The 27,297-nt window shown below is 37.7% G+C and overlaps 1 protein-coding gene across 1 annotated transcript in view; it reads right to left on the reverse strand.

The window, feature by feature from the left end:
• Window positions 1-1,487: 1,487 nt before the first annotated feature.
• Window positions 1,488-27,297, reverse strand: part of CPXM2 (carboxypeptidase X, M14 family member 2) — a 78,724-nt gene continuing 52,914 nt past the window's right edge. Inside the window, exons 6-13 of the mRNA XM_074875491.1 lie at window positions 24,036-24,124; window positions 18,308-18,431; window positions 16,641-16,837; window positions 15,599-15,778; window positions 14,323-14,620; window positions 10,270-10,409; window positions 9,212-9,311; window positions 1,488-3,347 (exon numbers count right to left, since the gene is read on the reverse strand). Coding sequence (XP_074731592.1) covers window positions 3,094-3,347; window positions 9,212-9,311; window positions 10,270-10,409; window positions 14,323-14,620; window positions 15,599-15,778; window positions 16,641-16,837; window positions 18,308-18,431; window positions 24,036-24,124 — 1,382 coding nt within the window. The 3' untranslated portion in view covers window positions 1,488-3,093. The remainder of the gene's footprint in view (window positions 3,348-9,211; window positions 9,312-10,269; window positions 10,410-14,322; window positions 14,621-15,598; window positions 15,779-16,640; window positions 16,838-18,307; window positions 18,432-24,035; window positions 24,125-27,297) is intronic.

Genomic DNA, 27,297 nt, shown 5'->3' on the forward strand with positions numbered 1-27,297 from the left:
TATCAGCGATGATTAAAGTTTAGCAAAGTCCTCATATAAGTAGTTGTCCAAATGGATCTGTAATTATAGGATTGTGTCCATCTTCAAGTTTTCCTGTAATTTCTGCAGGGTTGCCTATTTTCCTACAATACCAAAAGGAAAAGAGATTAAAAGCACAGAATTTAGAGGAAATTACCTATTCTAAAAACATGGAAAAGGCGGATAAATAGAAAACACTGGTATTTAGAATTATTGGTTTGTGGTTTGGATCTATCTAAAGGTTAGAGTTGCTATGTATTTCAAAGAAAATGAACATTTTAACTCCAGAATGCATAACTATAGCAGTAGATAGGGCACACATTAGTTCAGTATTATTATATTCAGGGTAGGCATACGCATCTTATCTCAGCATGAGATATTCACACATATGAATTTCCTAGTAAAAGTCCTTTGAACCTGAGTGTTTTCAAGTGTAAAGGTGCTGGACAATCAAAAAATAATTGCACAGACAAGTACACTTGACAGCTATTAGGCCATTTATTTAGTAATGACTGGACTAAAATGGAGTAAGGTCACCTGCATTACTTATAGTTCTGCTGTGCCCAAGTATGTGTAAGCACTAGTCACAACCAGTAAAGAGCACCAAGGCCACTGTCTTCAGCATCTGATGTTATTGAGGTCTTCAGCAATCAGAGTGCATCTAATTTTAGCTAATAGGCATCAAAGAATTTTCCATCAAATCCACTTCTTGCTATCAAATAAAAAATAACTTCCTGTGGAGATAACCTCATACCTGAGAACAAAGCATATGGACCTCTAGGTCTGTAAAGTAAATCTCAAACCAGCCTGAACCATTATTTCAAGGTAGAAAGAACTGACATGACAGGACTAAAATAGTGGTTTTCACCTTCAATCTGATTATCTTAGTGATTTAAATTGGTCTGGTTAATTCCTCGTTTGCATGCCAACCACCCCCAGCAAGATGACTGGGTAGCCTTTGAGGGACTCCAGAGAGAAGCCACTTAAGAAACTCCATCAGTTCATAACACAAAAAATTGTGTATGGCCCTGATCTACTGTGGTGGTCACAAAATCCACATATGCCAATGAACAAGTCAAGTTAAACTGCTAACAATTGTCTGCTGTTATTATTCTATATTCCAAAATTATTTCACATTGCTACCTGCACAAAGACATCATTAATCCCTTCTAGGCTGCCAAAAAAACCCCTTTCTGTCATTTGCTATACAAAAATATATGACATATAGAAATTGTTGTAAGGGTGGTAAATAGAGTGAAATAACTAAAATATAATTCCAAATGCTAATGTCATTATTGGATTATTTGTTTACCTCTATTACTTAATTTAAATGATGCTGACTGTTGCATAATCTGTTATAGAAAATTATGTATGCACTCTTCTATTTTCTTTGAGCCCTTGCTGCCAAATACATTGCTGTTATTTAATGGTATCTGCAGAACAAGCATGGGTTGCAATTTTCTAAGAAATTTAAGAATATGACTCTTTATTATGCAAGGTTCATGATTATATTATTCATTCTACAACCTTTTGCCTTTTATGTGTTTACAAGATTTGTGGACAGGAAAAAAAATGTTTAATACAGATGGCACATGATATTTTTACAGTAAGTTTTCTATTTGCACTTTATTTTTCCTCATGAATCATGAATGATACTTTGGTGAATGACTTTTCCAAGAATCATATCAAATAGGCAATAACAATTAAAATGTTTTAAACAGAATTGTATTTGGAAGTGTTTGCCGCAGTCTTTCTATCGAGCAAATTAAGAGAATTTTATTTAACCACAGATTTTTTCACTGGCTAAGATCATACAGCTGGCCCTTCATTTGGTATAATTAAGGTCATAACATTGAAGCTAACGGAACAAAGCTGATTTTCACCAGCTGATACTCTGTCCAGTGTTTATTTAGTTCATTCTTTCCTAGATCTGATCTGCATCTTTCCTGTACCTCAATCCTATCCTGCTGTACAATTTTGCCACTTAAAAGCCAATAATAAAGCACAAATTCTCCTCCCATAAAGTCATAAGGCCAGAAAAGCAGCAGCAGCTGCAGTGGCAAGACGAGCAGACCATGCAGAGGAATACAATCCCTTGCACTTCATAGAAAATAGTGGCACAAGGTGTGCATGAACACAAAAGGCACTTATGGGCGGGCCAAAAATCAAGCAAAAAGATTATATCAGTGGATTTGTGAACTATGCACATATCAGCAACCAAGCCTCTTCTTTCATACACGTGATACGACTGGCTGTATCCCACAAGGAATCAAGGAAAACAAGGAAAGCTTTGTTTCAAGTCCTTCTCCCAGGTTAGAGAAGGGGTGCCATGCCACAGTGCTGAAGTGGTCCTTATCCCATGCCCTTTTCATTAGGTTTGGTTCACAGAGTGAAAACGCAGCCTTAAAAAGCCAGAGCAGAAAATACTCCTGGCATTAAACTCTGGAATCACAAGACATCCTTAATATTAAACAAACCAAGCAGGAAAGCTAAGGTGGGTTATTCACTTCAGGATTTTTCTCCAAATATTATGGTACTTGTCAAAAGGTGGACTTTCAGGGAAAGGGTGACTGAAATTTTGACACAAATTTTAATGATATTCAACAGAAGTTGTCCCCTCTCAGCTTTCCTCCTATATGACAATAAAACATAGAGTGTCAAAACATTTTGAATTTAAAAAATATACCAATTTTATACTTTAGAAATGACATTTTTTCAGTTTTTCATTCAAAACAATACTTCTCCTTTATAAGTATCTCTTTTTTTTCTTTTTTTCTATTTTTAAACAAAACAGATTTACAAAGGATTAAATAACCCAACAAGCAAAATAATTCTGGGTTAACTCAAAACATCTTTCTACATTCTTCCTGCCTTTTCCCCCAACCCGGGGCTTATTTTGGTTCAACTTCTGATTTTTTGCCAAACAAAAGAACCCCTATTCATCCAGCTCCACTAACAGAAAGGCCTCGTGCAGAGAAATATGTATGAAGAGATGGGCTATGTAACTCTCACTACGACTACAGCCAGGCTGATAGAAGCAGAGCTCGAGGACGCCACGGGTTGCCGGGCTGAGGTCTATCGCTGCTGCCGCCACTGTCGAGCTCTCTGCCTGAGCCGCCGCACGGACAGGCTGATCGGCTGCTTCCCAAACTTCTTCATGATCTCCTTGATTCTTGCCAGGTTGGTTTTGGAGATGGTGAAGTCACACTGGGTAGCTCCCATGTCGTAGCCGACTTCGCAGGTCTTGGTGGCAGTGGTGTAGCCCTCTGCCTTCACGCCCACCACGTATTCCCCTGGGTTGAGAAGACGCCAGTAATCCCCATCAGCTCCTGGTAGGAAAAGAGATGGTTTTCAGGCACTTTCTCCTTGAGGAAGGTGTTTATGAGAACACAGAAACCCCTGCACATGGATAAGGTGACACTGCAGGCAGCAACTCTGCATCCTCACACCAGGAGGGTGTCAAGAGGCTGCCCCCCATCACATACCCCTCCCCGTCCTGCCAACCCTACAGGAAAACACACCACAAACATATTTTCCAAATGATGAAAAAAGGACAACAGGCTTAAATCTGGCTCAAGATTTTTGTCAGTTGAAGTCAAGAAGATCCTGAGGCAAAGGGTTGTCTTGTAATGGTTAGTGATTCCTAAGGGGTATAAAAGACATTCCCCAAACTAATTCTAACTAACAGATCAAGAGGATGCCCAGTGGGGTACCCACATCGCACTCATGATCCTGGCCAGACTGCCTGGACACACGCATTTTGGTGCTATTTAGTATGCAAAGCATGTGAATGCATAATGTCAACTCACTTAGAGATCTAAGTAAATATCCTCTTCTATAAAATCTTACACTGAGTTTTATTACACTAATTTTCCTACAGACTATAATTCATCAGGGTACTTAACCACTTGCTTACCTGTAAATGCATGAACAGAACTCCTGTAATCAACTAAACTACTAATGCACAAAGCAACACCTTGTTGAATAAGACTTTGTTTCTCCTTTTTTCCCTGTAAATGATCTCAGATTACCCATAAGTACATAAAGATAGTTTTAGACTTCTTTTTAAATATTATTTTAACTAACACATATGCTTAGCTGTTGACTGAAAAAGGTGAAACACTAATATCTAAAATTAGTATTGCACTCTGTCCTGGGAAAACCCACTGTGGAATGAAAGTGCATATCCAAATATGAAATTATATATATAAATAGAAATGCAACATTTTTTGTATAAAGAGGGGTTGGGGTTTTTTTAACATTGATGAGGACTGACAGTCTTACTATCACTAGACTTGGGTTGCTAGCAAAGCAGTGTGTTGCGAAAACCAAGAATGATTTGCATAAAAATATTATATTTGGGAAAACATCAGACTAGCTAGCCTCTTGTTGTGTTTTAATCCCAGCTGGCAACTGAGCCCCACACAGACGCTCACTCCCCCCCCGGTGGGATGGGGGAGTGAATTGGAAGGGTAAAAGTGAGAAAACTCAGGGGTTGAGATAAGAACAGTTTTATAATTTAAATAAAATAATAATAATAAATTGTAATGAAAAGGAAAATAACAAAAAGAGAGTGAAATAAAATGGAAGATAAAACAAGTGATGCAAATGAAAAACAATTGCTCACCACCAACCGACCAATGCCCAGTCTGTTCCTGAGCAGCAGTTCCCTGGCCAGCTTTCCCCCTAGTTTATATCCTGGGCATGACACCATATGGTGTGGGATGTCCCTTTGGTCAGTTGGGATCATCTGTCCTGGTTGTGTCCCCTCCCAACTCCTTGTGCACCCCCAGCCTCCTCGCTGGCAGGGCAGCAGGAGAAGCTGAAAAGTCCTTGACTTCGTGTAAACACTCCTCAGCAACACCTACAACATCAGTGTGTTATCAACATTATTCTCATCTTAAATCCAAAACACAGCACTACACCAGCTACTAGGAAGAAAATGAACTCTATCCCAGCCAAAACCAGGGCACAGAAAAGAAACAGGATTTTAGTTTAGGGGTTGGTAAAATGAAAAACATATTTGCAAACCGTGTTAGCAAAACAGCAACATCAACTATAGCCTGATGTTGCAGTCTCTGAATTCAAGTGTGAAATTGTGTGCAAGAAGCACACCCGATCAGGTTACTTCTTGCATACCAACGTGCTTAGGTTTTTCCTTCAGCCGGTTTGACCCCGATGGGGGTGATCAAGGTCCAGATTTTGTATTTCTCAGGACTCACACATTTTTAGGAAGGGCTGAGAAGCTCTTTATTTTGTTCTCCCTTACTATTGGGTTTGTTGGCACCCTAACCAAAAGACAAAATCTAAAGCTGTCCAAGTTTCTTGAATTTATCTCTAAGGGCTCATTTTTAGCTGTAAATGCTCTGACTATACTACAGGGCTGACAAAAGCCAACAGATCACCCTGTGCGTGGCTGTGAATGCATCCCTGCTCAGAGGCTGGCTTTAGCCCATGGTATGCAAGACTGACCCACATTTTTATGACACATTTAATAGGCAGTTCATCACAACCCCTGCACAAGGCCAGAAAAAAATCTACACACTCACACGCCACCAGGAAATTATTACAAAGCTGGATATTAAGCTGTTAGCAGGGTGCACTTTACCTCCTTTCCATTTATAAGTAAGTAGACATTAGTATTTGTCAGCTGTCATTGCCCAGAATTTAATACCAGACTAAAAGGGGTTTTTTTGCAAATCGGATTAAATGCAGTAGGTAAGAAATTTCAGAGCAGATGGCAAGAGAAACACAATTAAAAATACAGATAAATTTAGTAAATAATAGGTTTGCTAAAAGAATAGGCTCCAGTGGGAGCAGGCTGGAGGCAGACTACATCTATCTCCAGGTATTGGGTTTGCAAAAGAATTGCCATGACTGCTTAGATAAAATAACAATGCATAAAAATATGAAGGTAGTATTAATATAAATTAAAAGTGTCAGGTGACTCCATAAACACTTCAATTAAGAGGAACACTCTTTGAGTCTGATAGGACAGACCTTTGTTACAATTAAATGTTGTATTTACACTTAAATGTACCAAATCTTACTAATTTAAGTACATTATAAAAATATGGCTTAATGTTCTGTTACATATAAAAGGCTCTCCAGGAAAGCTAGCCATAGTACTGCACACCCAATGCATATAACAACTAAAACTTATCTTTTCTCTACTGAACAGGCAGCCAGGAACGAGGCTGAAGAGTTATAATACTAGAATTATGCTTAGCTTAGACTTGTGTTATTAAATATTATTAACTTTTACTTCAAAATCTTTGGATTTGGTTACATAATTTATACTGAAATCATACAAAACTTACCAAAATATTAATAAAAATTTCTCTGAAGATTGTGAGAAATTTAATTAATTATGATTTGTTGTAAAAATCACAGAGAAATGTGCATCTGTCTTCGAACTCTGGCTGCAATACAGAAATGTTTCACTAGAAAGAAACTGTACATTTTCCTCGTCAAGATTTGCTTTGAGATTTCCAAAATGTGCAATTACAGGAAGCAACCCACTAAACTGCCTTTGTACCATGGAGAGAAAGGTGTCCAGGTACAATAGGTCATCCAATTGATGAACTCTTTTCCAAAGGTTATCTCATAAAGCACAGACCACATCTAACCATAGCAACATGTAATCACTCAGACTTAATCAATAGTTACATCTGCATCAAGAGAAAATGGAATAATTTTCCACAAAGCTCTTACTCTCAGAATCAATGACTGTATTTAGCCTATTAATATTGTTAGCTTAGTGTCAGCAACCCTGTCTTCCCATAGGATATATTGTACATCCAAGAGAAAGTAAAAAAAAAAAAAAAAAAGTGCTTTCCATGCACTTTATTTTGTCCACAGGAAGAAGCAGAGAAATCTTCTCAAACAAATAAACGTTATTAGAGGGCCTTTAGAGACAACTTTTGTATTGCTCTACAGGGTAGTTGACCACATTAATGTAGCAAAGAAACAGTGGATACCTTATAGCTTAGCTCACTTTAAACAAAACTCATATGAATAGAGATAGTAGCCATAATTTGTCTCCTGCTTGGCCTATTTTTATATCAAGGCAATTCAGAGTTTAAATGCATACATTTTTCATTTTAAAAGGTATAAACAGAAGAAGACTGCTGACAATTTGATTTCTTTCTCTGGAGTTATACATGTCATTTTAGCTTTTTGGCTCTCTACTTTCAAAGACTAATGAGATATATATTGTTATCTATACAATATAAAACAAGATAGAACTTTTATGTTCCCATCTACAAAGTGATTCCCAAACAGAGCTTAAACATCTCATTAAAAAGAAGAATTAAAAAGAATGAAATAAGCACTTTTATTTTTACTAACAAGTGCAGATGGCCTTGAGCCATAGAAGCTCAGCTCTAAGTCTAGATGTAAATAGCTCCAAGATTCCCCAAATGTTACAAGGCGGATTCTGGGATCTTGCACATTTATGACACATGCCACTGGGACTCCTTTTCGTATGCACATTTACTGTCTTTAAACTGTTGATTTTTCTTTCATCCAGTGGCAATCCAGTGTACTTAGAGCTGGATATTAATTGCCTACTGCATTTACTCGGCCCCAACCCGAGCAATATATTAATTCTGTTAACAGAGTAATACAACTTAAAGTTTATGGCAGTCTTTCAAGTCTGCCAAGACTCCCAAGACAAGAAAAAACAACTGATTACTTTAATTCCTGTTATCATTTCCCAGTGGTCCCATTTTGAAATATTCAAGGCAGAATCATTATTGCCTAATTAAATATCTGTCATTCAACGTTTTCTTTTACAACAGAGACACAGTAGCAATGAAATGCCATTAATCTTAAACTAAATTAAATATTCCAAGGTTTATTATTGGCTCAGATAATCTACTGTAGCAAACATTAAGGATTTGGAAGTTTCTTATCTAAAGCTCTATGATATTCCACAGCCTGAAATCAGATTACATGTCAAAGTGTGCCATACCGTACTTCAGTGGCAAAGCACATGAAAGAGGCAGCAAATGAAAGACACAGAATGCCAGTCAGGACATGAAAAATACATAAAATTAATGTTCCCATTTTTAATATTGAATCAAATCTAGAGTACGCAAAAATATGATTTTATCTGATTATTCACCTTGATGCTACTTTTCCATAGACATCCAACAGAAACCTTATAAACCTCTTGCAACCAGCACTCTGAGTGCAATCACTAAAGACTCCTGCTGACATCTTGTTTTGCTACTTCTTTCTGCATGCTCCTCTCCTTGCTATATCCCCTCTGTTGTTTCTCCATGTAAGATGACTGTGTGTCTTAAATGATGATACAGTACCTACACAAACATGATGGCCATTGGACGCTATCCCGCCTGCTACCTGCCAACAACAATTTTCAGGTATTATTATTATTAATCTTGTAATTGGCTAGTGTCTATTTAAAGCAGTTCTTTATTTAGTGCCATAACTACTTTCCAGGCTACTAAATAGGGTTAGAGTTTATTCTGAGTATACATACCCATGTCTGGGTGTAGATTGAGACAAGGCAAATAGCCATTTTTGTGGGTTTTTTTAAACTATACATATTGAAAAGTAATTCTCTGGGCTGAAATTCACCTATGCAAAGCAGTGTTTCTACTGAGCTCCTTAAATGATCTTTCATAAAGCTGTGATGTTTTACAGGAGAGTCTTCAGGTTGTGAAATTCCCCTTTCCCTGCAACAGCTGTTTCTCCTCTGGACACAGCTATAAATCACATCTGTAACACATTCACAGTCTTATAACTGTTAACAGCCAGAGAAACTCTCTTCGTCCAACAAAGCATTACCTACACCCTTGTTTTTCAGTGCTATAATTATTCTGGGTTAGATTTGCACTACCTTTACATGAGAAAAGGAGCAGTAAGAGTTCTTTAGACACAGCCTTACTCAGGCTATTGATCTGGGGCAGATAAAAGGCTATTTTCTCAATACTTTAAAAGAGGTGAAAAGAGGAAGAGGAGTAGAGAGGAAAGTCGTAGTTCTAGTCTATGCAGCTGGACCATGGAAAGAAGTGACTCCTCACATGCCACTCCTGCAACACTCTCCTTGGACTATATAGTATCTGCTGGCTTTTCTCAGAAAAAAGTTCTAAGTTGCAATGAGATTCTGTATTTTGATTTTAAACCATAAATCTGTTTATTTGCACTGCTGTTTTTGGTTTTTTACCTGTCCGAATATCATGATTAACACCTTCTACTGAAATAACAGCATTTGGGATTCCCTTTCCATGCACATCTTTTACTATGCCTTTGATGCCCCGATGGACCTATTGAGAGAACAAACAAACAAATAAATATTGCACAGCAATGAACAGTACTATCATTGGGAAGATCCAACAAATTATTAATTCCATATGTGCATTAAACGTATTGTATTCCTACTTTATGTTTCACACAATTTTGAAATACCATTATTAACCCAGTATCAGTCTTCCAGGCGTTAGTTACTTGTGAATCAGCTTACAAATTTTGTCAGGATTCCTGAGGCATCAAATTCAAGAGATAGATAAAATGAGCAGATAAAGCAGCAGATATAAGTTTTTTTTCCTGGCAGTCCTTTCTAGCAAGCTCTACACTCACATCAAATTTTAACAAGCTTCATTGTTTTGTTCTCCTAAATCAAAACAGCCTGGTTGAAGTGATATGCCACTATTGCTTGTAGGTGAGCTTTCTATCACAAATACAGAATCACAGAATTACAGAATGATCTCAGTTGGAAAAGACCTTGAAGATCCTCCAGTCCAACCATTAACCTCACACTGACTGTTCTCAACTCCACCAGATCCCTCAGCGCTGGGTCAACCCGACTCTTCAACCCCTCCAGGGATGGGGACTCCCCCCCTGCCCTGGGCAGCCCATTCCAACGCCCAACAACCCCTTCTGCAAAGAAATACTTCCTAAGAGCCAGTCTAACCCTGCCCTGGTGCAGCTTGAGGCCATTCCCTCTTGTCCTGGTGCTTGTTCCTTGGGTCAAGAGACTCGTTCCCCTCTCTGCACCCTCCTTTCAGGGAGTTGTAGAGGATGATGAGGTCTCTCCTCAGCCTTCTCTTCTCCAGACTAAACAACCCGAGCTCCCTCAGCCGCTCCTTGTAAGACCTGTGCTCCAGACAGGTATACCAATAATCATGTAATTAGTCATGCAAGAAAAATATCAGAAACCTTAAACTCCCTTTCAGTCTGAAAGCAGTCATCAAGTTACTCAGAAGTTACTCTTCTGTTGAATACCTGTTCCATAAAAACGATCAGGGACTCGCGGTTATTTTCCCATTCTTCGGGCAACTCACTCTCGTGGGGATACTTGTCACAGCCAACATATATGGATAGCTCAAAGCAGTTTGTGTGCAGATAACTGAAGTCATTTATGCCTGTCAATAGGGGGTAAAAAATAAATTATTTTACATCCTCTTTTAATATATTGATCAGATCTGATTATTTTATGCAAAGTAATATAACTTATTTAAACACAAACTGGATATTTATCTAGCTGGCTTAGTCTGCAGATCTGGCAGGGCAGAAGTTTTTTAGAAATGCCACATCTCATAACAAAGCACCAGAGCAACATCAGAGCTATACATTTACAAAACAAGACTTTCTAAAAAGAGTGTCCTATCAACACGTTCAAAATAGAGGACACAAGCTTGCAGCATGACAGCATGGGCCACTGTGTCACTGAGCTTTACTAATCCTGGACACTCTCCCATGGAGCAACTCTCACTTATGATTGCCCTGGGTAGAAATGGGATGGTCTATGTTAGCTTGCATGGATGTGCAGCCATTAATCGAATTTATACAACCCTAAATGCCAGAACACAGAGTAACGTGCACACAGTGATTGTTATGTAAAAGTGATTTATCAGAGCAGTCAATGAAATAGCTTCTCAGTCTAAATGTTTTCCTACATAAGTAATCTAAATGATAGGAAAGGCAGAAAACTCAAAGTAGTATATAATTCTTTTACGTTATATATGGTGTCTGCTAGCTTGTAAGGAATGAAAGGATCTATTCTGTTTTCTCCCTATTGTGGCTTTGCAGGGGACTGGAATCTGCACCATTGCTCTGCAATAAGGATTTCCATTAGAAATATGTCCTGATCAAAACCCAGGAACCTCAGTGCCTCTGACCTCTGAGGAGCTGCGGTTTAAGTCTATGTTAAAGAGAGCGCTGTAACCTTTGCAAAGGTCCTGAACACCAAGGAAGACTGTATTTAGATACAGATCTCAAACATTTCCATTGTCCAGGTTTCTCTCCCATTTCTAACAATTATTTTTCCTTTGGAAAATTCCATTTATTAGTTCTTCACAATCACACAGATAACATGATACAGTACATGAACACTAGAGGAAGAAGTGAGGTGAACTTCATTTCTTATTCCACCTGCATTTTTAATTAAAAGAATATTTTGAAAAAGATTTATTAATGATAATTGTTATATTTTAAATGGCAAAGATTAGCAGAAAATGCATTCACCAAGTGCTTCTGACTGAAAAGAGTTAAAAAAAAACCCTAGTCCTGCCTAATTGCCATAGAGCAGTAGTCAAGTATTTAACGAGCCCTCAGTGCCTTCTGGATGCAGAGCAGGAGGATTATACAATACAGATGTTAAGCTTTTCACTTTTGTTGATGGGGAAAGCCTAAATATCAGACAGTGGCATATGCTACTCTGCATAAACATGCCTCCCCTCCGTTTGAGAAACAGCCACAATTATTTTTCCCTCACATACTGTATTGCATCCTGATTAATCTGTTGTGAAATGTTTTGCAATACACAGTAATTGCTCAGTTTTAATACATGTATTTAAGAAAATGGCTTAATGTTGCCAAGAGCAACACTTCGTGTAGTGTCTGAACATGCAAATCCAGCCTTGAAAACACTGGAAATAAAATTAAATTCATCTGTTCTTTGCCTTTGTGCAGTTCACCCAGTGCAGAAACGTTATGTGTGAAATTGCTGAAGAACTTGCATTCATTGCAGTCCAAAAAATGTGCAGAAAATCGTATGGCTTGATTTCAAAGGCATAGGGAGGTGTTTGATATCTGTGCAAGATATCTGTGGTGCACATACTTCTCTAGGGACTCTCTGGTGCTGAAAAGGAATTAGAAAAATCCCTTATAAATTTTCCCATGGCATGAGCAGTGAAAAGTTTATACGCATGATCAGTGCAAGGTGGATGAGGAGAAAGAGGATGGGCAGCTTCAAGTTGTGGTACAACAAGGAGATGCCATCCACACCAAGGGATAGGTGGGGCAGCTTTTTGTAAGCAGTATCAGTGTGTCAACTTCAGGTCAGACCTTATGCAAGCAGGGGTTTAGGAAAAGAAAGTATTACATGTTGATCTAAAAGGTAAAGAGATAGAAAAAGTGGAGTGAGCTATACAACTACATTTGTATAGTCATGGAATTACAGAGTGAAGAAATATAGGAGAAACTTGTCTTCAAATCTGGAATCATATTTGGGCAACCCTTTACAACGCAAGGTGCTGTTGATTAACTAGGAGCTGCAATACGCATAAATGTATGCATATATATATCTGCAATGCAAATCACTCTCTTCCATTTATCTAAGTAAAGAAGAAGTCTAAAACCATCCTGCAGGTTGGAGGCTGAGCATAAAATGGAAACCACATCTTTTGAGGTTTAGGTTGGAGCCCAAGGTGTAAAGAATTGAAAGTAAAATCAATATTCCAGCATTTTTCTCAAAGACAGTCTTGGAAGTCTTACTATAATGTAAGAGAGCAGGATGTAAAGTATAATGAGAAACATCATAAAGCAATAAAACATATCAGATGAACCAAATCCAATAAGCAATTGTTACTAAGAAATCAGGATACTATTCAGCATCTATATTGTACATCATTACTTAATGTAACTTAGTGTGACAGCTGTTAGTGACATGGCCAATGTTGTCTTTTCTGGATCAATTCATAATTATGTTTCTTATAGCACTTAGGAAAATTAAACTCATAAATTCAATAATTAAACGGTCCAGTTAGTATTCAGAGATTTTTTTTTTAGAATTTGCAGAAATGCACAGAAATGTATTGACAGGCATTGGCCTTGTGATCTAGGAGTTCAATCGTTCCCCCTGAATTCACCCAGCACTTTTTAACCTCCTGAAAAAATATTTGAAAGGTTAATTCTTGGCTCTAGCCTTTAAAGGCTGGCCAGCATTAACTTTACATGGGCCAATGTAAAAACCATAAAAACCACGTCCAGAATTTAGAAACGTTTATGCAGTGAAACTACCTGCAAGTTACAAACATGAGCCAGCTCCAACAAAACGTGGTGTGCACAGACGCTCACTTGCATCTGTTTGCCATTACTGCTGCAGTTGTTCCTGTTGTCACTCAAGTGATGGCAGACGCACAGCTCATTTCTTGATTTCACAGAATATGTTGTTGAACTGATGTACTTATAAAAAAAAAAATATTTTGAGCAGAATTGTGATGGATCAGCAGAGTGCCTGATTCCGAGTCTGCTCGAAGTGTACACCCACAGACATAACTGCCTATTGCTGTTAAAAATGTGCTTCTAATTGGGCTTTCCTGGAAATCGATGCTTTGTCTGCACTCCAGGTGATGGCTTCCCCTTCATGCTCCTTACAGGGCAACAGGCTTGGGCATATGGTGAACGATGCAGTCTGTAATTTATTCTGGCATCAGAAATGCCTGAGGAACCCATGCAAAAATTAAGTATAAGGATGTCCAGGTTCTTTAAAACTAGGACAGTAGCAGGCAAGCAGCAGCTTTTTGTAGCATGTTTTTACAACTCAAAGTGAACATGAGTGGGGGATGATCTGCAACGGAGTTCAGCGAGCAGAAGGCTGAAATCATGATTTTCTTATCCAAGGGCCACTGGATTCTCTCCCTGGAGTCGTTGCTTTGGCTCTGACACTGGTTACCTTTAATGTTCAGCAGCAGTTTTCTGCTGGCATCCTGTGAGATGGCAAAGGCTGACATGTTCCCCGCTCCTAGTGGGTTTGGACTGGGCTGATTTTCTCCTGACAAACCATCTTGTAGGTACAGAATCCATAAAACTAATGTATTGCATGTGAACTTTTGGAAACCTCAGCAGCAAATGAAACAGTCACCAGGTTATTAGTGACACAGTCTCTTTCAGTGCTCTGATACTTGATGAAATGTAGTGAACAGACTTTCAGATGGGGAAATATTCCTCTTAGGGCACGTTTTACCATCATTGCCTCTGCAGTGTATACCAGGCAGAGATAGCATTATCATATTTAGCAAGGTAATGATAATTACAGTTTCTACAGACACTTACTTCCAGCCACGGTATGCCAGGAGGCTCCATTAACAGTGCCATCCTCCTTTTGGAAATCCTCTGTGTGACATGCTCTCCTTCGTGCATCTGTCATCAGCCGGTGCGTGGAGGCATAGGAATATGCAAGCCAGCGAAAGACATGGTCATCTGGGGTAGGTGTGTAGTCCTGGGTTTTCCACATTGACCGCACCATATCATAGGGGTATGCCACCACCAGCTCTCCTCCCTGCAAATTGCCACCCAGCACAAAAGGGATTTTTTCCATCCATGCTATTATTGCCCGTGTCTCAACTGCCACCTGGGAGAAAAAGAAACAGCAGCTTTGATTCAACTCGTGAAATGCAATAATCTTGTTTCAAAGTCAGACCAGATGCAGGAGTCCCACTGTGAGTTTCTTAGCATGGAGCGAGTAGCCAGCACAGAAATGTGGCCAAGGAGAAGGGCTTCTTTAAATCATGGTGCCTGCCAGCCATGCTTGGGAGGTCACCAACTACCCATAAAAACTAACAAAACCTTAATGTTAGTAATTTATGTAGCAGGAATATCTATGTAGAATGAGGCCAAGAGCAGCAACTGACAGAGATGTCAGATCATGACACTGCTCCCTCTGCCATCAGCTGAAATGAGTTTTTGAAATAAGGGATTTTAAACACAAATATTTCTAAAGCCAACAGAACTGCCACAGTTAAGCACCTTCCCCTCAAACTGGGGGGATCTCAGCCACTATAAATAGTTCCCATTATATTTAAAAGGCCATGCAAAAATAAGTTCAATTTTTGGCACTAAGATCCAATAAATGACTTTAGCATAAGCCACTGCATAGGTTTTGCATATACCTCAGCACTTGCTGTGTTATTTCAGGTAAGAACGTATTTCAAATAAGAACAAGTAAGAAAACCCCAGGAGAAATCTGTATGGCGACTGAGTTAGCAAAGAGCTCATCAATGCCACAAAACTAGGGAGAAGACTGAGCCCTGCGGTAGGTTTCTCTTTGTCTACGTGTTGCTGCCTAAAAGTTGGGCATTGAGTCCTCCAGGTTCTTGCAAAAGCTTGGGGAAAAGAGGATCCTCCAGTAAGCAGTTCCCTCTAAAATATGGAGGTGAATGGTACTTTTGTAGTGCATTTTTATTTTCATTGACTAACAAGGAAATCTAGACAAGTAGCTTAGATCAAGTATGTAACTTTACCCACAAGTTACTAATTTCTTGAGAAATGTAAAGCTCACTCTTTCAGCATGCACCCGCCTTTGTGTTCCCCTCTCTCTGGCCTTACTCACGGTAGCATTTTCGGACAGGTACCAGTCAGGGATCGGGATGTGATGGTTTGGAACTTTTCTTTTACTTTTCTTTTGATCTTCTGACTCCCAGAGCAAGGAGTTTAAATCAGGGAAATTATTGTTGATGTCAATGCCGTCCTGAGTCCATCGTCCTAAAGACCAGCCCCCTAATTCTGAACCCTTAGATTAAAAAAAAAAAAAAAAAGACAAAAAAAGATAAATATTCATTCAGAATATGACAACCTGTAAGCCCTCAGCAAAGTGTTTGTGGATGTATCAGAAATATTTCTATCAGAGAAATGGAAGGATTAATTATTTAAAATAATTGTCTTTTTTTTTTTTTTCATTTTTTATGAAACTCTGAATGAGGTGAAGAAAAACCCATGAAAAATTACTTGTGGTTAGCCAAAATGTTCTGGTTTGTTTTCCAGGTTTCTCTTTAAGATTGGTTTTCCCCTGGGTTGCAACGGTGATAGCATATATTCCCTTCCACGACTGTGAGCGTGACTTCTGTATTCCAGTCTTCTACAGGATGCTTTGGAAGATTTTCCAGTGCATTTGACCAGCCCCTGCAATTTTTCCTCCTGGTGTCTGTCTTCTTCCAGACTGAATTATTACAATGCCCAACACATTGTGCTCTCCTTAAAGACGCACTATTAAATTTCAGCTGCGGAGAAACGCAAATTTTCACGTGCTTAGCTTGGTTTCTCACAAGAAACAGATTGCATGAATTTTCCATTTTCCATAATGGTGTTCCCATTGATCTATACACCTCAGTTTCGTTTGTTCTGGCAGTCTTTGCGACCCTCCTTTCCATACTCATCTTCCTGTTAGACAATGCCACATAGAATACTGCTTCTTTCAGCTTTTTTTCTGAGTAAGATGTATCAGTGGTTTATGTTTGCTTTGATGTATCTATTTTAAATTTATTTTATTTTGATTGCTTGTAAAACATAATCTTTGAAAAAAATGACAGCAGGAGCATGTTCTAGTCATCTACTAGAAGTAAAATAATTCCTTGATATGTTCATATTCACTTTACCGCTTTATATGCCTTGTCATATCCATCTGGGTTGACTGAGGGCAGGAGGTGGATTCTGGTATCCTCAATGAGATGTACAATACGTGGGTTCCCAGCCAGGTATTCCTGGCACATAAACTGCATTAACAAAAGGATTAGTTCACGTCCAAGTACTTCATTCCCATGAGCTCCTGCAATGTACCGAAATTCTGGTTCACCTGTTGAAAACACACGGGGCAGAAGTATAGTCAGAGCAGCAAATAAATATCTAACCAAATTTCACTGATGTCAGCAAGCAACATTTCACTTGAGGAGAGTTGGAGAAATGCCTTAACTGAACAAATGATAGATGAGTTGTAACTTTATAGAAACAAATAATTACTTTCTGTTGCTATTTTAAAAGAACAGGTTTACGTATCAGTGGTATCTAAAGCCACTGTGTAAAACCTCCAAAACCTATTTTCCATTAAACAGATTTTTAATTATACGCACATTTTCAGCATGTTACAGCTAGATCTTAAAAGTTCTGATAGTCTAAAAATAACATGAAAAATACATTGCTAATAGATATTTGGGACAGATGCTAAGGCTCTTAAAAGATAACGGTTAGTAACTGTAGATAATTGATCTCTGACTTCACACACTCCTTTTCCTTCATTAATCAAAAAAACAGGTTCACATATATTTTTCAAGGTTATACTGAATGCCACAATAGTTGCACTCAACTACAAAATACTTCAGAGATGAATAGGAATAGTGCCAGCTATTAAAAAAAGATCCATAATTTAGTTGTCCTTTGTATGAATAACACTTGCAAACATCAACAGGACAGCCTAACTGGCCAAGCTATGGCTTGTGGCTGGATCCACCCTCCCAGTTTGTCTAGCCCATGGCACACCCTTTGTGTATTTTCTGCAGGACTCTCAAAAATAGGTAAGTAAGTGGGCAAAGCAGATTAGACAAATTATTCTGGTATTAACATCTGAGATTCAGAGATTGCAGTCTAAGGTCAGTTCCAAGCCTACTGAGAGATTATGTTTATTGTGCTCCATCCCTTATGGCAAAGCAGAAAGATGTCTCAGGAGCATGTCGCAGCACACTTCCTTTTGTGGTAGGAACACATATCAGGGTATTTATGGACATGGCAAAGCACAAGATGCCTTTATTCCAACAGCTGCTCCAGGCACTATCATAGTGAGATCTTTATTTTTCTCCACAGAAAGACCAAAGACTGAATGATTTTCTATTCTGAAGAATTAGATCAGTGTAGGAAATTGTACCCCAACACTCACCAGTGAAAGATGATTTGGGAGATTTGACCTGTCCTTGCTTGCAATGCATTTACCCCATATATAAAAGGTAAACTTCTATCCAAAGCTACATAAATCTCCACAACTAAAATCCATTCCCCAGTATTAAAATTCACTTTTATTTTGTTATTGTAAAGAATAAAACTCATTATCGTTAAAGAATTTGATTCCACATTCAAAATGCCTTCTATTTGTGCTCACCCTCCTCTTCCCAATTTAGAAATATAGTGCTGAAGTTCCTCCCACATACATTTGAAATCTTTGCTGCCATGAATATAATTCTATCAGTGATAATTACTGAAGATACAGAGAATGAGGAGGGAAAAAGAAGCCAAATCCCAACACCCTTCAACAGATTTAGTTAGACTAAATCCTAACCAACTTCGTGTTCTCCTGGGTTGTCAGAAATCTCGACAGCATACAGCTTTAATCCTTGGTTGCTTTTTCCAATATTGTAAATTCTTGTGATATTCGGGCACATTTTATTCACAGTTTTCATCAACTGTCAACAAAAAAAATGACATATAGTTAGACAATGCAGCAGCAAAATAGACCCACTATTAATTATTTCATTCCAAATTGGTCGTGGCAAAAACTCTTAATTTCTTTCCTGATTATTTCTTAGTTGTAAATGCTTTATGTTTAGTTCATAAACTTATGGCTCTGTTACCACACAATATAATGTTTGTTCATCTGGAACAAGCCGAATACTGTCAGCTGAAACATTACAGTGTAGGTGAGGTTCAAGGTCTTTCTTACATGAGATGTATTTGCAATATTATCACAAAATTAAAGACTTGAAGGGGAAGTCCAATAGGAATAAAACCAGCAAAAACATACTACTATACTGTCAAGAGGTAGTAAAACACATTTTAAAAATATTATGCAAGGGAGAGTAATTAGCCACCTTAACATTTCTTTCAACACACTCTGTGGTTTACTACAGCTAAGTGTCTTGAGATGACCCAGAGTGTTAGTGGCATGGCAATGCACGTACTTACAAGTTGCCACAGCCACGCTCTGCCCAGTAATGGAGATTTCTCTCTCCTTTGCCCTACACAGCAACAATTCAATTCGAAACAAACAAAGAGAGAAGAATATAATGTGTTTAAACATGATTTTCCCAGTGAATTCTGATGACACCTGCCTCCACTGAGGTAGAAACCAAGCCCATCCTTCTTGTACTAACTACAATGTGAAATCTCATATAGAAAAATCATTAGTTAAAGGCAGTGTTGATGTGGCCAAAATAGCGAAATAGATATAATCTGGATGACTCCATAAACACAGCGAGATATACTCCTTCAGTAAATAATAGATACTTCATAATTTGCTTACCAAGTTTCAGCAAAACATAGAATTAATAATGGTAATGCCAACAGCCTGTCTGAAGACATTCCTCCCATCAAAATCTATTCTATTCACTGTTTCTGGAGACATTGCATGACATTGTCAAAATATAATCAAATAGCCTTAGTGCTTACTAAAGTGCATAGGGAAGGCCATGCTTAAGGGTATAGTTCTGTTTAAACCAACGGAGTTACACAGATGTCATCCAGATAAGGATATCTGGAGTCTAAATTGTCCCACCATCAAACACTTTACTGTGGCATTTCAGCTGAATGTCAAAATTTACAAACAAGACTGAAAATTCTTTGTGTTAATAATAAGTAACTGCAAATAGCTTTAATTACAAGAATTTATCTGTCTCCATTTTTTTTCCATCGGAAGATATTAAAGAAAGAAATAAGGACTTTACTGTAAATTGGAGCCCTAGGGACTATTAATTAGACAATCTTTTCATAAACATACATTATTGAAGAAACATTATAGCATAACAAAACTCTTTGCTCACATAGTGTTAATTTAGAAACAATATTGGATAATCACAAGGCTGATGATTTAAAAAATGCAATAATTAGATGTGTCCAATTCCCATGCCACCATTTAGCAAATCTAAGTGGAAACACAATTCACATTGGGAAGAACATCATTAAAATTCCTCTCATAAAAGGCTTCCCTCCTATTTATAATCATGTTGCAAAGAGACCAAAAAGATGGTATTTTTGTACATTTGTTCATCTCACACGTTAGTTTTATACACGTGAAAAACAATTTCTTTTGCAAATCTAAACTCAGCACTTGTCTGAAAAATAGTCAGCTATGCTCTTTCAATGTATGGTCTAGTTTCTTACCTACTTTTTTCACCACTGTCATCATCATCACTGTGCTGCTATTTCCATAGAACTCCTTTTAACATTCTAGGCATATGTAAGTGGGTATGACATCATTTGATGTTCCAGCTGAAACACGCAGGTGAAGCCAGAGGACACTGGTTTACATTTTATAGTGTTTGATTTAAACAAGTCAATTACTAACTTTTTGATACAGACTGACTCAAGTCTTCATGGTCAACCTGCTCATAATGAACCAAAAATACCATTAATGGATATGGAGCTATGGACCTCTTGCTAGAGCCTCACAGACCAAAACTTATCCAAGGTATACTGCGTGGGGATTATTAGTTTATGTCCTACTGTCATGAGGATGAAGTGGATTATTATTGGATCAGATGCCATGTTTTTCTCCAGTAGCGACAAATTTTGGTTTTTTTTTTTCACTCTGCCAATGAGTACAGATATTGCATTAAAAGAAGGTCTATTTTAGCAGGCTGAAAATGGCTTTCTGTAATGTATAATGTTACTGTCTCAGACCTGTGTTTACTAGTTTGTCTCCTTACACCCTCTTCAAAGTGCAGGAAACTCCCTCCTGGCTGATGTATCGCTGCATCCATGCAGCTCCTCAAGTTGTGAAATAGAGAAGATGAGCCTGTCCTCTCAGAGCTGTCTCTGAAATCAAGCTGCAGAGCAGAAGCTTTCCTAATGTGCCTGGCGCTTCAGTGTGTGCAGGATACCAAGAACATCAATTTAGGAAAGCAGTTAAAAGTATATTAAAAGTTCATTACTAGCAAGAAAAATTCCTAGAACCAAGTTCAAAGTATATTACAAAGACTGGAAGTATTTGTATTGGCCTCAGTAAACTCCTCATCATCTCTCTAATTGCAAGCATGTGATTACTTTCTGAGTCAAACAAAGAACGTTTCCTGAATTAGGGCCTCTGGAGTAGACTTCACTGTGGCTCTTTTGATAACAGTATAGATATAGTAATGTAGTTAAATGTTTATATGTAAATACAATACTGAAAATGAACATATTTCATATTGGCTTTTCTCATACCCATTTCCTACATATGGCACAATAGGTCACCTGAAATGTCACAGCATTTTCGTTGCACTTTGTACAAACTGTCAAAGACAATTGATGATAACAGTCAGTCAGGGCTTTATTAACAACCAGCAGGACTGTAAAACACTTTCACAATTAAATTCACTAACAGTTCTTATTTGACAGTTCCTATTTGTTTGTCACTACCAATTATTTACCCTATTAGCGCCCTGGAAAAAACCTGCATGTAGTCTTTGAAGAAGCCCCACAAAACTGAAGGTCCAATTCCTCCATTCTGCAGAAAAGGTGTATTAAATGTAGGTCTAAGTGCCATCTACACTTAGAGGAGGCAAAAGGACTCGGTCAATGCCTTTCGGGTTAGAGCTATTCTTTATCCTCTGTGGAGATCACAGAATCATAGAACAACTTAGGTTGGAAAAGACCCTTAAGATCATTGAGTCCAACTGTTAACCTAACACTCCAAAGATCTCTATTTCTTGTTCTGCTGAGAGACAAAAGAGAAACTAACTCCCTCTTTGAGCTTGGAGACTATCAGATAGGGACTGTCAACCTGGCATTGCATGCAACCTAGGAGGTTTGCTGGGTATCGCTCTAGTCTTCTACATTTTGTTGTTTCACCCTCAAATAAACCTGTTCAATTGATAACATATACAGTGTTCTTCAATGTTCTGTATTATCATTACAGCACATCCATAAAGACAGCTGTCCATGAAGAGCAGTGTAAGGCTTCAGGGGTGCTTGAAGTCTGGCCTGCCCAAAGATATGAGTCACATCCAGTTAAATGGATTTCAGAATTAACACTCCTATTTCGTAAGAAAGATATGATCTGGGTTTGTTATTTCAAAACCAATGTTGTTCTCAAATGTCCATCTCAAACTATTTCTGCGGGTATTTATCAAGCATTTGAAGAGCTTCCTATACAGCATGAATAAATCATGTAAATATTTTGGACCGTAAGACAATGCTGACTTCTGCATAGGAGATACAGCAAGTGTTCCCACTGACTGAAAGAAGAATCTTGAATGCTCTTTTAAGAGAAAAAACCAGTACCATAAATTTCATCTTCCTAAACAGAGAGTTCTATGAAAATAATCTGACACTGAGAAAATCCCTCTTTCTTCCAAATACCTGACATACTGCAATGTAATGTAATGCTTCCAAAACATGGCCCAGGGAACACCCTCTCCTCCTTCAGTGTTTATGATAAATAACTTCAAAGAACAGTGTTTTTCTAAGAATGTTAGCAGTGAAGTAGCTAACAGAACTGACAATAATGTACATTATTTTTTTAAAAAAAAAATCTAAGTTGGCTCTCGAAATCGACAGTTATTTTTTCCATTTTACATTCAGGAAAGAAATTATGAAGTTCTAAAAATAGTTTTGGGGATATAAGACTTACTGTAACCCAACTCACAATCTTCTGTCTACCAGCAGTAGAACCCAATTAGAATCCAATGAACTCTAAATAAATTAACTATTTTGACACAGAGAAAACTAGAAATTAGGAGAGCATGGTGTGATGGTTTAGCCTCTGCCGGGGTCTGAGACCACGCGGCCGCTGTCCCTCCCCCACAAAGGGAGTGAAATACAAAGCCCCAAGACTGAAATAAGGAAAGGTTTAATACAACAGTGCAATAGCAACACAACAAACAACAGCAATAACAATAACAGTAATAGTGATAGCAATGAACAGAGCAAAATAGCTACCAAATACAGCAGTTTGAAGCACGATGTACAAAACCACGAGTGCACCTCGCTCCGCGCCAGGAAAAATGTGACGTCCGCATGGTATCTGAATAACCCGGCTAGAGCTCCCCCCCACTGCTGGGGAAACTTAACCCTATCCTGGTTAAACCAGGACACATGGTCAAAGACAGTTCACAACTGACCAGCTCTCAGCCAGTCACAAGTTTGCTACTTATAAGAAAAGTGGAAAAACATTGTTTTAAAGTTGTAGTTTTTTTCCCAAAGATATTTCTAACCTGACCAACCTGTCTTTCTGCAATGAGAATGTAAAATACATTTTATTTTATTGTTCTTGACAGTAATTATGCCAACTGAGTTTCTACTTGTCTAATCTTTGTGCTAAGAAATATAGGCCATGAAATCTCTACTGAAATAAGTGTGTGACTCAGTACACAATTGCTCAATAAAAATGGTGATTCATGCAGTATAAATACACTGAAAATTCAGCACACAGCAAATGATTCACACACTTCAAGTCCAAACATATTAACTTTATAGTTGAAGAGAAAGCAGACAGAAAATTTCCTTAGGACAACCCACACCTGTGCCTGTGGCAATATGAAGCAAGATTAAAAACAATAACAAAAACAACAACAATGTTGCCTGTTTGAAGTTAAAGGAACAAGATTAACAAGGCTGGTAGATTTAAAATTATACTAATGGGATGTTTTTTATAGTGTTTTTTGGCGAGTTTTTGCTGATTTTCACAATTGTGAATACAGAATTGGACTCTGTATAGTTTATTCTGATTATCCAAAACCACTGAAATATAGAATTCTGATGGCTAAATCAGGGTCAAATCTGAAAGGAGAAGCGACCGTAACATTCACCACTCAAATATACATGGAAAAAAAATGATGGCACATTATGTGTAGATATTCCCTCTGTCGTGTAGTGTCACTTGTTTAAGGTTAAATGATATAAAAATTAAGACTTTGGGATTTTAATAGATTGCTGCTTTTAATGGATTAAAAGAGAAAAAAATGATTTTTTAAATAGATTGCAGACACCATTCAATAATATGTTTAACAGGTAGAATTCAGATTCCATAAGAGCTCAAAAGCCTGTACCCATCCACCCTCCATCCAAGAGGTCACACACCTGTCTCTGCCTACCTGCCTCATTTCCTTGTAGTTGTGATGTTTAAAGTCAAGATTATCTGTGGTTGTCATTTCATTTCTTCTGTGGTAATAATTATTTGGGTCTGAGAAAAGAAAGAAAAGGATTTTCACGTTCTTATGAATTTCAAATATAAAGATGCTTAGCCATAATGCATACAAGGAACGTGGAAATCTGAATTCTACTGTCCTATATGTATTTTAAACAGGTTTTCAAAAGCAAAACTCAAAAAACTAACAAATTTGAAATATTCCTAATTACTATACAAATCAGCTCATATAGATTGAAACAGAAGCAAGGAGGCAGCAGGCATCAGCTTGCTAGACAGCTATTCTGCATGAGCAAATAAACTTCAACAGAAAAGCAGAAGGGTATCCTCAGGCTGCAGAGGAGGGCAAAAGACACTGGAAAATGATGAGTCAGATGCAAGATAAAAGAGTGGAAAAAAATCACATCAGAGGAAAAAGCCCCAGTAAATGTTTTGTGTCTACTTGATTAATTTCCTATTACAAGGAATTATCTTTTGGTTTCCTTGATGAGTATTTTCAGAGTCTAGGCACTGCTTGCAAAATACTGAAAGGATCTACTGTGCATATTAAACATTCCTCATTATTTTCCTAAACATTTTTTGTGGAAGTTGGAGGTCTTTGTTACTTTAAAATTAACATATTTATTTTTATATGGATATAATTTATAGTTTGTGAGTTTTGAAGTATCAAAGGTGAATATGTGGATAGAACAAACCCCTTTGTTTCCCTGACCTTCCAGGCCATTCACCTGGACAAAAAACAGGCCAAGACTGTTAAGGCTTAGCTTTATATTCCTTGATATATGTGCTTCTAACCTAACATATTATGGTTTATTTTTAGAAATAAACAAGCCTATTTGGAAAACATCAGACACATTTCTTAATTTGCCATATCTGGGATGCCTGGAATTTTGAGTAATCATTTGTCAAACCAGTGGTTGTCAGGCAATTATGAAGAATTGTTTCCCTTTGCACAAAGTCATCTTCATTTGGTTTAAAATTATTGGGAAAAAAGCCAAATACGAAATCCTAAACATCATCCTGTCTTATTGCGACACAGCCAAAAGACACTGTCTCTAGAGAAGAAAAATGATGTTTTAAAACAGTATCACCTATCAGTTGTGATATTTTGGGGGGAAAAAAGCATAACTGTTAGTAGGTAGAATACATAGATACCTTCCTGCAATAACAAGCCTTAATGAAATTATGAAAAACTCATAACACTTAAAAATACCTTATAACTTAACATTTCTAAGTTTCATATTTTTCACATTAGAACCTTTGAATTATCAAATTTGTTCTGCCCATAAAATTTTAAAAGCATTTAAGGTTTTTTTTTCCTATGTGGAAGGAAAGCAAAATTTGAACTATTTAAGTTATTTATGAAATGAAACATGCAAGTTCCATTAAGCTTCACTATAAGATTCCCCATGTCTCTACCACTTACTTACTCTTCATTCACATGCTTGTCTCCATTTCCATTCCCTAATCTAGAGCAGAAATACTGGAAGGTCAGTTGAACGCTGCTCTAAAATATGACTGAAAAATGTCAAAAAAACATCTTGCCTCAACTAAATCTGATTATTCAGTGCAGTCTGTACGTCCCAGGGAGAACTTACTCTATAACAAGACCGCCTGGAAATGGACTTGAATTGGAGCCTGATCAGATGAGAAAACAAGATTTCTTTGCTTATTAAAAAAGAAAATAAATTTTGAGCAATCAGGATGATTAAATTTCACATATTTCATAAATTTTTAGGTCTTCTTTCCAAATTATCTACAGGCTAAACTGATGCAAGTCCACTGACAACAGTGATGCTGCACTAACCCTGCAGATGACTTTGGAATAGCAAACCCTTAAAGGTCAACCCATGTTAATTTGTAGAAATTACTCGTTAATATATTGATGACTGAGAAATGGAAATAATAAAAAACCCACTTCTTCTAGAAAGAGACAATGTGTTTCATGCCACACAGAATATCTCCACAATTGTAAAAATATGGCCCTGTTGTAAAAGTATAAAAATAAACATCATAAAACTGCCAGGATGTTGAAGGCTTTCTCTATCACCATGAGCCAAAATATACAGCAACCGATATTTTTTCCTAATACTTTAATCCCATTCCTTTCAAAGTCTGGCACTTTTTCCATACATCAAACATTAATATCATGGGAATGACTGTGAATGCTGTAGAGTTGGTGGAAACTTAAAAAAAAAATCGTACAGTGAGAATGATTGTATCTCTGGTCCTTCCTCAAAAACAGTGCGCAATTTGACAGCTCCTTAGAGAATTAACCCTCGTATTTTGCCAGGCTCTACTGTGAGTCTGCTTGGATCACTGGATTTCTGCTGCAGCAGGAATACAGATTAGAAAATTAAAAGCTAAAATGTAGAAAAGCATAGAAGTCTTGTGCACAGCTGGTTAGGTCCACTTTGGTAAAATTATTTTCTTTAATACAGAGAATAAGAGACTAAGAAACTCAAACCATAGAAGAATTAGAATTGAAATACACTCATTATTCATGGCACTACCTCAGACAGTCTTTCTTTCAAGGAGAAAAGATCCTGCAAAAGTGTGGCACTCCCATTTATACAGAGGAATATATTAGTTTTTTCTATCACTAATCTGTCTTGTATAGTTAATTAATTTTGCAGTTAAAGGTAGCTTGTTACCTTCGTACTTCTATTCTTTGTAAAGATGGATAAGTGTCTAGGAAGCTCTAAATTGCCCAGCTTCTTTCCAGCATGAGAGCTCTGGGGACTGCCCATAAAAAGTACCAGAGAGGACTGACTGCTCAGCGGTTTGACATATAGAAGGGATTTTATGGTATATTTCACCTCTACACAGCACCTCAAGCAGTGGAGCATTGATGCTTCCAGTGGGTTTCCAGTTATTATGTTAAAAACAACAATGTGTGGTGGTCTTTTTTTCCTACTTTAGTTTCCAGTGTTCTTTTAACTGGCACTGGAAAGGTATGAAGTGAGCTTTGCAATGACTTGAAGATGAAATCATCACTCACAAAACAATATTACCAAAATTCTCTCATTTAGTAAGTAACAGTTACATCCATTCCCAACACGATTTGTTCATATGTGTCACTCTCACAGAAGTCCTACAGTGAGTTGTACGGTATCATACTGATGGAGCTTGTAAGCTCAGAAGTGGTGCTCATATGCTGCTCCAAATGGACAAGATAACGAAGTCATCCAAGTGATTTAGATAAGTTT

This window comes from Strix uralensis, chromosome 7 (assembly GCF_047716275.1).
Source record: "Strix uralensis isolate ZFMK-TIS-50842 chromosome 7, bStrUra1, whole genome shotgun sequence".
Taxonomy (NCBI): domain Eukaryota; kingdom Metazoa; phylum Chordata; class Aves; order Strigiformes; family Strigidae; genus Strix; species Strix uralensis.